Source organism: Schistocerca serialis, chromosome 2 (assembly GCF_023864345.2).
Source record: "Schistocerca serialis cubense isolate TAMUIC-IGC-003099 chromosome 2, iqSchSeri2.2, whole genome shotgun sequence".
NCBI lineage: Eukaryota > Metazoa > Arthropoda > Insecta > Orthoptera > Acrididae > Schistocerca > Schistocerca serialis.
Window position 1 is genome coordinate 414,235,533 of NC_064639.1, and position 12,899 is coordinate 414,248,431.

At 35.9% G+C, this 12,899-nt stretch overlaps 1 protein-coding gene across 2 annotated transcripts in view; it reads left to right on the forward strand.

The window, feature by feature from the left end:
- LOC126457257 (zinc finger protein 395) overlaps positions 1 to 12,617 on the forward strand; it is a 528,326-nt gene extending 515,709 nt beyond the window's left edge. For both annotated transcript variants that reach the window (XM_050093421.1, XM_050093422.1), the window contains 4 exons: positions 1,436 to 1,536; positions 7,422 to 7,558; positions 9,387 to 9,484; positions 11,078 to 12,617. In XM_050093421.1, the coding sequence (XP_049949378.1) occupies positions 1,436 to 1,536; positions 7,422 to 7,558; positions 9,387 to 9,484; positions 11,078 to 11,284 (543 nt within the window). In that variant the 3' untranslated portion in view covers positions 11,285 to 12,617. The remainder of the gene's footprint in view (positions 1 to 1,435; positions 1,537 to 7,421; positions 7,559 to 9,386; positions 9,485 to 11,077) is intronic.
- The last annotated feature ends 282 nt before the right edge of the window (positions 12,618 to 12,899 follow it).

Genomic DNA, 12,899 nt, shown 5'->3' on the forward strand with positions numbered 1-12,899 from the left:
CTCAACAAGTTATTGGTCCACCTATGGCCCTTATGCAAGCACTTGTTTGGCTTCGAATTGATTGATAGTGGTTGGAGTCCTCCTGAGGGATATCATGCCAAATACTGTCCAATTGGTGCTTTAGATCATCAAAACTCAAACTGTTTGGATGAACCTGACCATAATGCTCCAAACTCTCTCAATTGGGGAGATATCCAGGAACCAGGCTGGCCACGGTAGAATTTGTCAAGCACGAAGGCAAGCAGTAGAAACTCTTGCTGTGTGCAGGCAGGCATTACCTGGCTGAAATGTAATCCCACAGCTTGCCGCAGAGGGCAACGATATGGAGTGTTGAATATTGTTGACATACCTTTGTGCTGTAAGGGTGTTGCAGATGACAACAAAAGGGGTCCTACTATGAAATGAAATAGCACCCCAGGCCATCACTCCTGGTTGTCTGGCCATATGGCAGACGACAGTCAGAGTATCCCTCCAGTGTTCAGGATGTCTTCAGACACATCTTCATTGGTCATCGGGACTCAGTTCAAAGCGGGACACATCACTGAAAACAATTCTACTCAGTCAATGAGATTTCCGGCCAAATGTTCTTGTTGGTGTACAGAGGTCAGTGGTAATGGGCATGAGGGGCACTGTGAGCTCCGTCCCCTTCCTGTCAGCCATCTATTAACGATCCTTGTGATTACTGTAGCACCTGTCACACATCAGATTGATGGTAATGATGAATCCGGGGCTCTGAGTGCCTCTCTGATGATTGCTCGATCTTCATGTTCTGTCGTCTCTAGTTCGACCGCTCTCTTCTAGACACTACATTCTACAGTGGTTCATCCATTCCTGCCAACATCATCAAATAGTGGGGTCGCTTCTATTCAAACATCAAGAAATTCGCCAAGCACTCCAGCTGACTTCTTTGAGCCCAACAACATGTCCTCTCTCAAATGCTGACATCTGTGTATATTATTCACACATCTGTCTGTGAGGCATAGCTACTATCGAAAAGATTACATGGAATGGGATTTGCAAGTAATGTATGCCTAGTATCAACTTGTCCCCTGTATATTAATTTGTGACCAATTTGCACAACTCTTTAATGGTCTCTCTCTCTCTCTCTCTCTCTCTCTCTCTCTCTCTCTCTCTCTCACACACACACACACACACACACACACACACACACACACACACACATATGTAGCTGCTATTTAGGAACATAAATTTATAGACATACAAATGTGATCCGTTTTGAATTTAATGATCATTAAATTCTATCACCTTTGTACTTTTGGGTGTCTAGTATGTGTTCTAGAATTTTTATTTATTTTTTAATGAGTGCCAAAGTAATCAGCTTGGACCATATTTACTTGTATATTACACTCGAGAGAATTTTATCAGTGTGGTAATTTAACCCTATTTATGAACTGACAGGATATTTTTGTTGCAGGCAATCCGGACAACAGTGTACCACTGCACCTGGCCTGGCTGCCTGGCCATGACCACAACCTGTGCTGCCATTGAATCCCATGTCCGAAAAGCACACCTTGGGTAAGTTGTTCTGTTCCAGATGTGACTTCTTGTTAACTGAATACATCAGGCATGCTATTTGAACTATCATACGGTTGCTTACAACAAATCGTACACTAGTTAGATATGCTTATTACATCCTACAAATAGTAAAGAGAAGACATTGAACCACTAGACTGAGACATTTTTTAGTGCTCTGATGATTTATAAAATGTCACAGCTCATATGAAAACAAAGTGATGTCATGCTCAGACCAAACTACATTCGTAACTTCTGAACATTTCATAGAGTACACACAAATTCAAGTAGATTTGCTAATGAAAACATAAGACCAAACGAAACTTATTGTATGATCTCTCCTATCTGCAGGGACTGTCTGGAAACTGAAATGTTCTGCACCTGAGCTTACATGTAAATTTTTAATGTGAAGTAGGTTGCTCTTGGCACATGGTGCTGAGTTACATGTAGTTCACAGAGTCTGCACAAAACAGACACTGTGAACTATATGTAGTCATCTAAGAGCTCGTATTTTAGGACCACGGCATTGTGCTGTATGCACTTTATTATTGACACTCACAGAAGCGATATGCGTAACCTTCTGAAGAAGGGCACCAAGTGTCCACAACCAGTAAAGAAATTAAATTTCTTTTATGCAACTGGTTGCTTATTATTTTGTTATGATATATTTGTTTATTTTTAATAGGTATTTAAAATATTGTCACATTTACCAATTAAAATGTATCAAATGTTTGATGATCTTTTTCCAGGCCCATCCAATATGTCATATGGTATAATCATTTGAGTTCATATGTTTGCCTACAAATTAGGTCCACAAGACATAAGTCTGTGTAACTTTTCGCAGAGCACATTTAGAACCAGTTACGGAATTTTTAAATTTTCAACTTTCATACTGTTTTCAAATCTGTTGAACTATATAAAATACAGAGGAACACATTTGATAAGTCCACTGCTTTAACATAAAAGAACATACATAGTATTACACCAACTGGACATATGTATTGACTGATTTCAAAAGTTAAGGAGATTGAAACAAATATTACAAAAACTTAAGCAAGAAAATCATTGCGGTACTCTCGCATATAATGGCACAGCTCTGTAGTTAAATAATAATAACAATAACAATAATAATAATAATAATAATTCCCGTGGAGGCCCGGGAAAAGAATAGGCCTCCGGTATGTTCTGCCAGTCGTAAAAGGCGACGAAAAGAACAAACCACTAATAGGGCTAACCCCCCTTTTAGTGTGATTAGTTTGTTCAGGACAGAACTAAAGAAGCCTCGGACAAGCGCCGTCATGGTCGGGGACGACGCTTGAACCCTAGGCCCGCCCACAATGGTAACGACACTGCTAGACAACTGGAAAATGATTCAAATCCAAATAGAGATGTTTTGCAGGATATGCTTCCTGCAACCACCCTAGAAGGAAAACAAAGACAGAGGATGAGATGGTCAGATGAAGTTAATCGACACCTCATGTTCTGTTATTACCAAGCAACAAACCTAGGAACCAACACAACTGGATACAGATCACAAGTATACACAACATTTATTACCAGATACCCAGAATTAAAATTTTTAACAGAACAACGACTAGCTGATTAGATCCGTGTAATAATAAAAAATAACAGGATACCCCAGTCAGAATTAGAAAACATCAAACAACAAGTACAACAAATACTGGAACAAAATAATGTGCAATCAGAAGAAGAAGAAAATACAGTAATGGACTCAAACATCCCAGAGCAAACAAACAAAGAACAACACGCATCAATTAAACAGTCAGAGGAAAATGAAATCTTAAGACAGCCACCAGAACAAGCACAAATAGAACACGAAGTGACACACATGTTAGATATAGAAGAGAAATTTCAGCTGACATATATAGAATACAAAGACACAAATACAGACATTAGACCATTCTTGCACAGACCGCCAAATAACCCACAAGTCGAAACAACAATAAAAACTATCAACACAATCATACACAACAAAATAAATGAAAACACAACTATGGAAGAGTTGCAACTACTGGTTTATATAGGAGCACTCACTACACTAAATATACACACTAGGCAGAGATCAGAACCAACCAACACACAGAAGAAACCCACAAAACCAGCATGGCAACACAGGCTACAGATCAGAGTAGAAAACTGAGAAAAGACATCGGACAGCTAACACAATTTATAAGAAATGAAATGTCAGAAAAAAAACGAAAAAGGTTAGGTAAAATCTCACAACAAGAAGCGATAGAGCAATTAGATGAAAAGAAGCAGAAATTACAAGCATTGGCCAAATGACTTAGAAGATACAAAAAAAGTGAAAATAGAGGGAAACAAAACCAAACATTCAACACAAACCAAAAGAAATTTTACCAGACAATAGATAACACGCACATTAAAATAGACAATCCACCAAGCATAACAGACATGGAACACTTCTGGAGCAATATATGGTCAAACTCAGTACAACATAAGAGACATGCACGGTGGATACAAGCAGAAACAGACACATACAAGATGATACCACAAATGCCTGAAGTGATAATTTTGCAACATGAAGTCACCCAAGCAATTAATTCTACTCACAATTGGAAAGCCCCTGGAAATGATAAAATAGCAAATTTCTGGCTAAAGAAGTTCACCTCAACACATTCACATCTAACTAAATTATTTAACAGTTACATTGCAGACCCATACACATTCCCTGATACACTTACACATGGAATAACTTATCTGAAACCTAAAGATCAAGCAGACACAACAAACCCAGCTAAATATCGCCCCATAACATGCCTACCAACAATAAACAAAATATTAACTTCAGTCATTACACAGAAATTAATGACACAAACAACACAGAACAAAATTATAAATGAAGAACAAAAAGCCTGTTGCAAAGGAGCACGAGGATGTAAAGAGCAACTGATAATAGATGCAGAGGTGACATATCAAGCTAAAACTAAACAAAGGTCACTACACTACGCATACATTGATTACCAAAAAGCTTTTTATAGTGTACCCCACTCATGGTTACTGCAAATATTGGAAATATACAAAGTAGATCCTAAATTGATACAGTTCCTAAACATAGTAATGAAATATTGGAAAACCACACTTAATATACAAACAAATTCAAATAATATCACATCACAGCCAATACAGATTAAGCGTGGAATATACCAAGGAGACTCATTAAGTCCTTTCTGGTTCTGCCTTGCTCTGAACCCACTATCCAACATGCTAAAATTATGGATACAATATTACTGGAACATACCAACACAAAATCACACATTTGCTATACATGGATGATCTAAAACTACTGGCAGCAACAAATCAACAACTCAACCAATTACTAAAGATAACAGAAGTATTCAGCAATGATATGAATATGGCTTTTGGAACAGACAAATGTAACAAAAATAGCATAGTCAAGGGAAAACACACTAAACAAGAAGATTACATATTGGATAACCACAGCGACTGCATAGAAGCGATGGAAAAAACAGATGCCTATAAATATCTAGGATACAGACAAAAAATAGGAATAGATAATACACATATTAAAGAAGAACTAAAAGAAAAATATAGACAAAGACTAACAAAAATACTGAAAGCAGAATTGACAGCAAGAAACAAGACAAAAGCTATAAATACTCATGCTATACCAATATTGACCTATTCATTTGGAGTAGTGAAATGGAGCAACACAGAACTAGAAGCACTCTATACACTTACACGATCACAATGCCACAAATATAGAATACATCACATACATTCAGCAACTGAAAGATTCACATTAAGCAGAAAGGAAGGAGGAAGGGGATTTATCAACATAAAAAACCTACATTATGGACAGGTAGACAATTTAAGAAAATTCTTTGTAGAACGAGCAGAAACTAGCAAAATACACAAAGCAATCACCCATATAAATACATCTGCTACACCACTGCAATTTCATAACCACTTCTACAACCCTTTAGATCACATAACATCAACAGATACGAAAAAAGTAAATTGGAAAAAGAAAACACTACATGGCAAGCACCCGTATCATCTAACACAGCCACACATCGATCAAGACGCATCCAACACATGGCTAAGAAAAGGCAATATATACAGTGAGACAGAAGGATTCATGATTGCAATACAGGATCAAACAATAAACACCAGATATTACAGCAAGCATATTATTAAAGATCCCAATACCACAACAGATAAATGCAGACTTTGCAAACAACAAATAGAAACAGTAGATCACATCACGAGTGGATGTACAATACTAGCAAATACAGAATACCCCAGAAGACATGACAATGTAGCAAAAATAGTACATCAACAGCTTGCCTTACAACATAAACTTATAAAACAACATGTTCCCACATACAAGTATGCACCACAAAATGTACTGGAGAATGATGAATACAAATTATACTGGAACAGAACCATTATAACAGATAAAACAACAACACATAACAAACCTGACATCATACTCACCAGTAAAAAGAAGAAATTAACACAACTAATCGAAATATCCATACCCAATACAACAAATATACAAAAGAAAACAGGAGAAAAAATTGAAAAATACATCCAACTGGCTGAGGAAGTCAAGGACATGTGGCATCAGGATAAAGTTGACATTATACCAATTATACTATCAACTACAGGAGTCATACCACACAATATCCACCAGTACATCAATGCAATGCAGCTACATCCAAACTTATATATACAACTACAGAAATCTGTAATTATATATTGGAATGTTTCCTTCCATTATATTGAAATCTGTAATTATTGACACTTGTTCAATTACCCGAAAGTTCCTAAATGCAATGTAACATATACCGTACAGTTAAAAGGAAGTCACGCTTGATCAAGGTCCACGTCACCTTCCATTTTTAACCAGACATAACGTCTGAGACAAGAAAGAAATAATAAAGACAATATTTTTATACGTCTATGTATGACACATTTTTATTATTTGTGAGTTTATTATGGATTCAAATTTCTTGTTGATCAAAACATATATTTAAGCTATTGAAGTAAACACTCTAATATCACAAAACATAAGTTTTTATTCACATTCCCAACTAAACCTTTATCTGTATTCTGTAAACCACTATAAAGTCTAAGCCAGTGAGTATATTAAATGGCACTGATATTTTCAATATTAAAGTTGATGGAAACTGAAGTATGGTTGAGAAGCTAAAACACGTCTATTGAAGCTGACAAATGGGAAAAGAATGATTTATAGAACAGAGCTTTAATCTCATTCATTGCTAAAATCATTACTCCACTTATTCTCCTATTAATTACAGGAGAGTACTTTCAAATATTGATAAAGATGTTGCTAAGACCTCATATGTAATGTAGTGATGAAATGACTATTGCTTCGACCAGTGGATAATCTGAAAGGGACTACTGCTGGTGTTTCAGCACTTACTTTCAATTTTGTTTTGGCAATGTGTAGACTGAGTTAGCCCAATCAAATACTGCTCATTACACCTTTCATGCAAAGTTCACTGTCAACTGAAAATATTGTTTTGTTTCAGTTACTACAAACACAATGAAGGTTAAAGAAGAATTTTAAGTGACCATTCGACAGAGTAATCCCAAATTAGTCTTGTGCAACATTCTGTGTAGAGATATGCATTAACAGGGACACTAAAAAACAGTAATACCTTTGTTCACCACACCTTCATTTCCTGACTTAACCTTGTCTCATGTGCCTCCCTTGCCTGTACCGTCTACTACTCCATGCAGCAGCACTACTCAGATGCTGCTAGGGTATTAGTTATTCATTGTAGACAGTAGTTTCTTCTAAGTAATGCAGCTTTTGAAATATATTTTCTTTTAAACATCTTTTCTACCTTTGGCAGACGACAAAATGGACCAGAGAATGGCAAAGACTGGGATCATGAGGAAGAATTTTACTACACAGAGGTAGAGATTGGGCTACATGCATCATCACCACCTACACTGTCACACCGTGACATGGCACGTCCACCCTATGAAGGTATGAAGCTGTATTGTATTTTGCTCTAGAGCAATTATGTTAACCTAGCAGATATTTACTGACCAGGCGGAATGCATATGCATATTGTTTCGTATGACTAATTAACACATAACAAGTATGTGTGTGTGTGTGTGTGGGGGGGGGGGGGGGGGGGGGGACGTAGTGAGGTGGGGAGAAGAAAGAAGCTAGTAGTGGCAGTAGTTAGGGTAAATGAAGGTATAGGACAGAGACTAGTAGAGATTAATATAAAGAGAATTATGGGACAGAAGAATGTTTCAGAGGGACAGTTTTCACTAGTGTAATTCAGAGTAGGTGGTATAATACTTTACAGCATACTCTGCAACTGGATGCTCAATCTTGCCCTTGCTCACAGTTTGGTTGGTTGTTACATAAAAATTTATGCAAATTTTACTACATGATTTGGCTTCTTTCACAATATGGACTGTCTTTGATAGATTGGTATATAGCAATGGCATGACTGGAATAGGATGTGTTGAATTTATGCATTGAACAGCTCTTGCACATGTAGCATTCACAAAAATTATTCATCTGACAATGTATTGCAAGCAGGTTTGGTGTAAGGATAGACTATTATGTTTTGTAGTTCGGAGAGGGGCAGAAATGCTGCAGATCAAAGGCAGAAATACCAAGGGCATATCCAGCAAATGCTCAGGAGGGGCTACGACCCTCACATACAAGAAAGGAGGAGGAGGAGGGGAAAACATATCTTTACTAACTGAACTCCAATCCTACCCTGCAGTAAAGGCAAACGTATAAATTTTGTATCAGTTAGAAAAAACCAAACACATAGTTGATACTGACTTGCAGCAGTCGTTTCTCATGAATTTTCAAAAATATTTCATCTTTCGCTGTGAAACCAAGTTGTCTCATTCCCACCCTCCTCCTCTTCTCCCAACTGAGATACTGGGTAGGACTTTGAAGAAAATCATCTTCAATGATGGAAACTGAAAAATAATTTACATGCATGCAGAATTACTCCAGAATGGCACTGCTGCATATACATAGAGCAGAATTATCAAGTGGGGCAGGGGGAGAAGAAACAGAGTAAAGATTAATGTAATTTCACTTATAGTCATATGATGCGTCTTGTTTGTGACATGGAAGTTACCTGTAACAGTGACAGCACGAATGAAAGAATGACTGGGTGAATGAATCAGTTCGAAAAGATTAGTAGTTGATTCTAAACCTATAAGTTGCATTACTGTGACATTTCAAATGAAAGGTGTGAGAGGAAACTGAAATGTTATAATACTAATGAAGCCCTCCTCCCATGTCTCTCGTAAGTGATGAACAATCTTGTTTTCATATCAGTTAACAGATGATCACCTTATCAGATTGAGTCACAGAAATCAAACTAAGATTTTATAAATTACATTAACAAATGTACAGTAATGAAATACACTTAGTATTTGCGGGTATGTTATGGACAGAAAAGTGTAAAGATAGTTTTATTGTTAGTATTTTTTATTTAATGCTGATTATGTAACTGTTTGCCATCAGCATATATCTTGCGTATTTTAACTGATATTTTTGGGGGGAAAAGGTTTAGTAATCTACAAACCAAATTAAACATTATTTGGTGCATTATTTACATCAAATGAAAACATAGTTGAGATATAGAGAAAATTAGTGTGTTCAGCACCTAAACTCACATTGCACTATATGTAACTACACATAAAAGTGCTATTTTGTATACTTTTAGTTCTTACTGATTTTTCTGAAACAACAAAACAAAAGTATTCAAGAAATTACAAACAATATTGTATTGTATTTGTTGCATTGCTTTAGTGATGAAACTCTTTTACAGACCCAGAGTACCAAAAACAGTTGAAGAATGGTTACCACAAAGCAGGACCCATCAACATTCCTGCCGGCAACTATTCTTCATCAGCATCATCCTCACCGGTAATTTATTAAATCACAAAAGTATATATTACATATTGTCTCATAGTTGATCGTAGCATCATAATACGTGCTAAAAAATTTCTGTTAATACATTTTTAAAATTCGTGCAAGCTAACTGAAATCGACAAACCCTACAAAAATAATATGTGAGAAATCAATATTTTTCTCACATTAACTGAGAAAAAGACAAGATGAAATTAAACATATTCATACAGTGTAAGATACAGAACGCATTCTTGTAAGGTAGTGTGAACTACACCTGGGTTGAATTAATGCACTACATTAATGCCTGCTTTTTCTATCATACTGACCAGTATGAGTAAGATTTTAGTCAGTTTCAGGCACCCATTTAGGTGAATGCCACACACAATTCCCAACTTGACCTCAGAAAAACAACCCTGAAACACAATAAACAGATGAATGGAATATGTTACTTATAGACTACTTATAGACTAGTAGTACACACACAGTGGCTGTCTTTTCTTCTTCTTCTTCTTCTTCTTCTCCTCCTCCTCCTCCTCCTCCTCCTCCTTGCCCCCCCCCCCCTCCCTCCAGGACAGTCCAATGGCATCATAAACAGTTTTGGCATCTTCATAAGTAATCAACTAATCTGTTTAAAATGAAAAGAAGTTAATAAAATTCTAGGAAATTAAGTTACAGAATCAAACTAACTTCTCTACACACACACACACACACACACACACACACACAGAGAGAGAGAGAGAGAGAGAGAGAGAGAGAGAGAGAGAGAGAGAGATGCTACATAATAACTTGTCAAAGTAAAATTGAACAGGCCAGGTGAGCTGCTTGCAATGTAAATGTATTTGTATTCTGATTTGGTATCACAAATATAAGATTAAAAATATGAAATATAAAATCGAGAGATACACGCTTCTCAAATCTGCTAGAAGCAATCACACAATCAGTGTTATATTGTGTATATTTTTAATCTTATTCTTTCAATTTAAAGAGTTGCCAACTTAAGACTATTAACTGCAGCCTTCAGTTCCAGTAATCAGAATGCAGATATGTTTACAATGTGTGCTCCTCCCTGGGCCTGTCCAGTTGCACTTTGAAAAGTTACCATGTAATGTATTCAAATGTGTGTAGTCGTGTATAGATGTTATTTTTATTTTGTTATTTAGGTTGCTAATACTCCACTATCCCTCCTTTTTTTATTTATTCTGAAGCAGATAAACTGATGATGATTTGCTAAGAAGCCAGCACAGGTTATAACACCATTTGTGTGATCCGAAGCTGAAAATGCAATACCTAACTTTCCTTTCCTTGGGTTAAGATGACATAATAGCTTGATAAAGGTCTTCTAGCTACAGCAGGTACAGGATATGTGAGATCAAATCAGGTTTTACCAACATTTTTACTAGTCTTTAATTTTTCAGTAATTGTACAGGCAAATAAACACGAGAAGGTCTGTTTTAAAACTGTGTTCAGATTTCTTGTGATGTCAGATTTTTATTTTATTGGTAGCATTCAAATTATAAGTAACTCTCATTTATGCTAGTAGTCAAATATGCAGCTTACTTACTTATTTTTTGCCTAGTTTTTAAAATGTCTGTTTTTATTCACTTTCAGAATTCACCTCTGAAACACCTGAAACTGAGCCCTCGTTCGGAGTCCAGTTTTCCCACATCAACTACAAGCAAATTATTATCAGGGAGCCCCACACGCAAAATGCGAGGAGAAACAAAGAAGTGTCGAAAAGTGTACGGGATGGAACATCGAGAACTGTGGTGTACGCAGTGCAAGTGGAAGAAAGCGTGCACACGGTTCGGTGACTAAATTTTAAAGCTGTGAACTGGTTCAGAACTGCTGAGCTTCAGTATTAAAGTGCACTTTAAAGTGAAAATAAAACAGATTTATGGTACATTTTTGCCAATGAATTACTGTTTTGACAAAGCACAAATTTTATAATTGAGTCTTTTATTACTGCCTCGATGATTATAGAACGCACTTGTGATGCTTTCACAGTGGCTGCAGAAATGTGTAAGAGGAGGTCTCTGTTCACGATGTGAACTATCTTCCAGGCCTTTGGGTTTCAATTACAGTAACTGTAATACAGAAAACATTTTTTAAATTGGTGTTCTGCGTATTCATTCCCATCAAAATGAATTGCCTAGTTGAGATCTTGGGTGTGAATTAATATTTTCAGAGGCAGAACACCTATGGTCTGGATATGTGAATACATATGGAGCAAAGAAGTTATTTATGTTATGTCATGTTAGTGATTTTGAAGGATTTATAATGAATTCTTACATTTTCAAACAATATTTGTTATTTTATAACAAAGTGTACAGATTTGTTAATTTGTATGCTCAGTTCTGTGAACAGGCTGTAATATATAATATTTGAACTTGAGGGACATTATAATACAAATAAATGATTCAAATGTTTTTGAGATACTAAGATATCTCTGAATGACCTGATGTCACTGCCCATTTAATTCCGTGCCTGTGATTGTATGAACTGAAAGTGATATTAAAGATGATTTTATACATTTTTAAGAGATGTACTAAGATACAGAGAGATACTCTTTGACAATGTTATAAATTTAGCACTCTTTTAAACATCATAGGAACAAAGAAAAAACACTACTATTTCAGATTTTTTTTAAAAAAATGTTAATATTGTCAAAGAGCTGTTTTTCAGTTGTGCTGCAAAAGCAGATATTTTTAAAAAATATAGTTGTTAATGATGTTATTGCCAAAAAACTCAAATATAATGATGCTGAACTTCAGTTATTTATATATTTCCTGCATTAATTAAGTTTCCAGGTGTGATCCACAAATACAGTCCATATTTACTCGTTTTTAAGGATTGAGAGAGAGAAAAGAAGGAAGGAAGGAAGGAAGAAAGAAAGAAAGAAAGATGGGATGTGGCAATATAAAGGGTCTGGTGGTGCTGACAAAATTGTTCTATGAGTTTTCACTCACCCTGTACATGTACTGATCCTTTGTGTTAAAATGTTATAGCCATTAAAACTGTTCACAGTATCTGGATACTTAGGGTTATTATGAATATCCTGTTCACTTAAATTCAGTTGCAGTTATATTCTGATGTTATCTTAATGTGTATTAGTATCACAATGCTCCTAAAAGTAAAGTGTGGTTGTTTACTGGGTCTCTTATTACCAAATGTTCAGCATACACTCATTAGTACCTGTTTCTTTTGTCACATGGCATACAGTTATCAACTATTATCTTAAATCACTGTGCTTAGGTAGTACATTTTTCAAGAAACACTTCCAAATATTAATTTACATATGGCTATGATTTATATCCTTGTGGATACATTATTTAAAAACCTTATATTTTAAATGTTTTAGTCACTTTTCACTCAGTGCCTCATACTTTATTTCAGTGGAATTGCTCCTGTACTGTAATATGTGATAATTGTC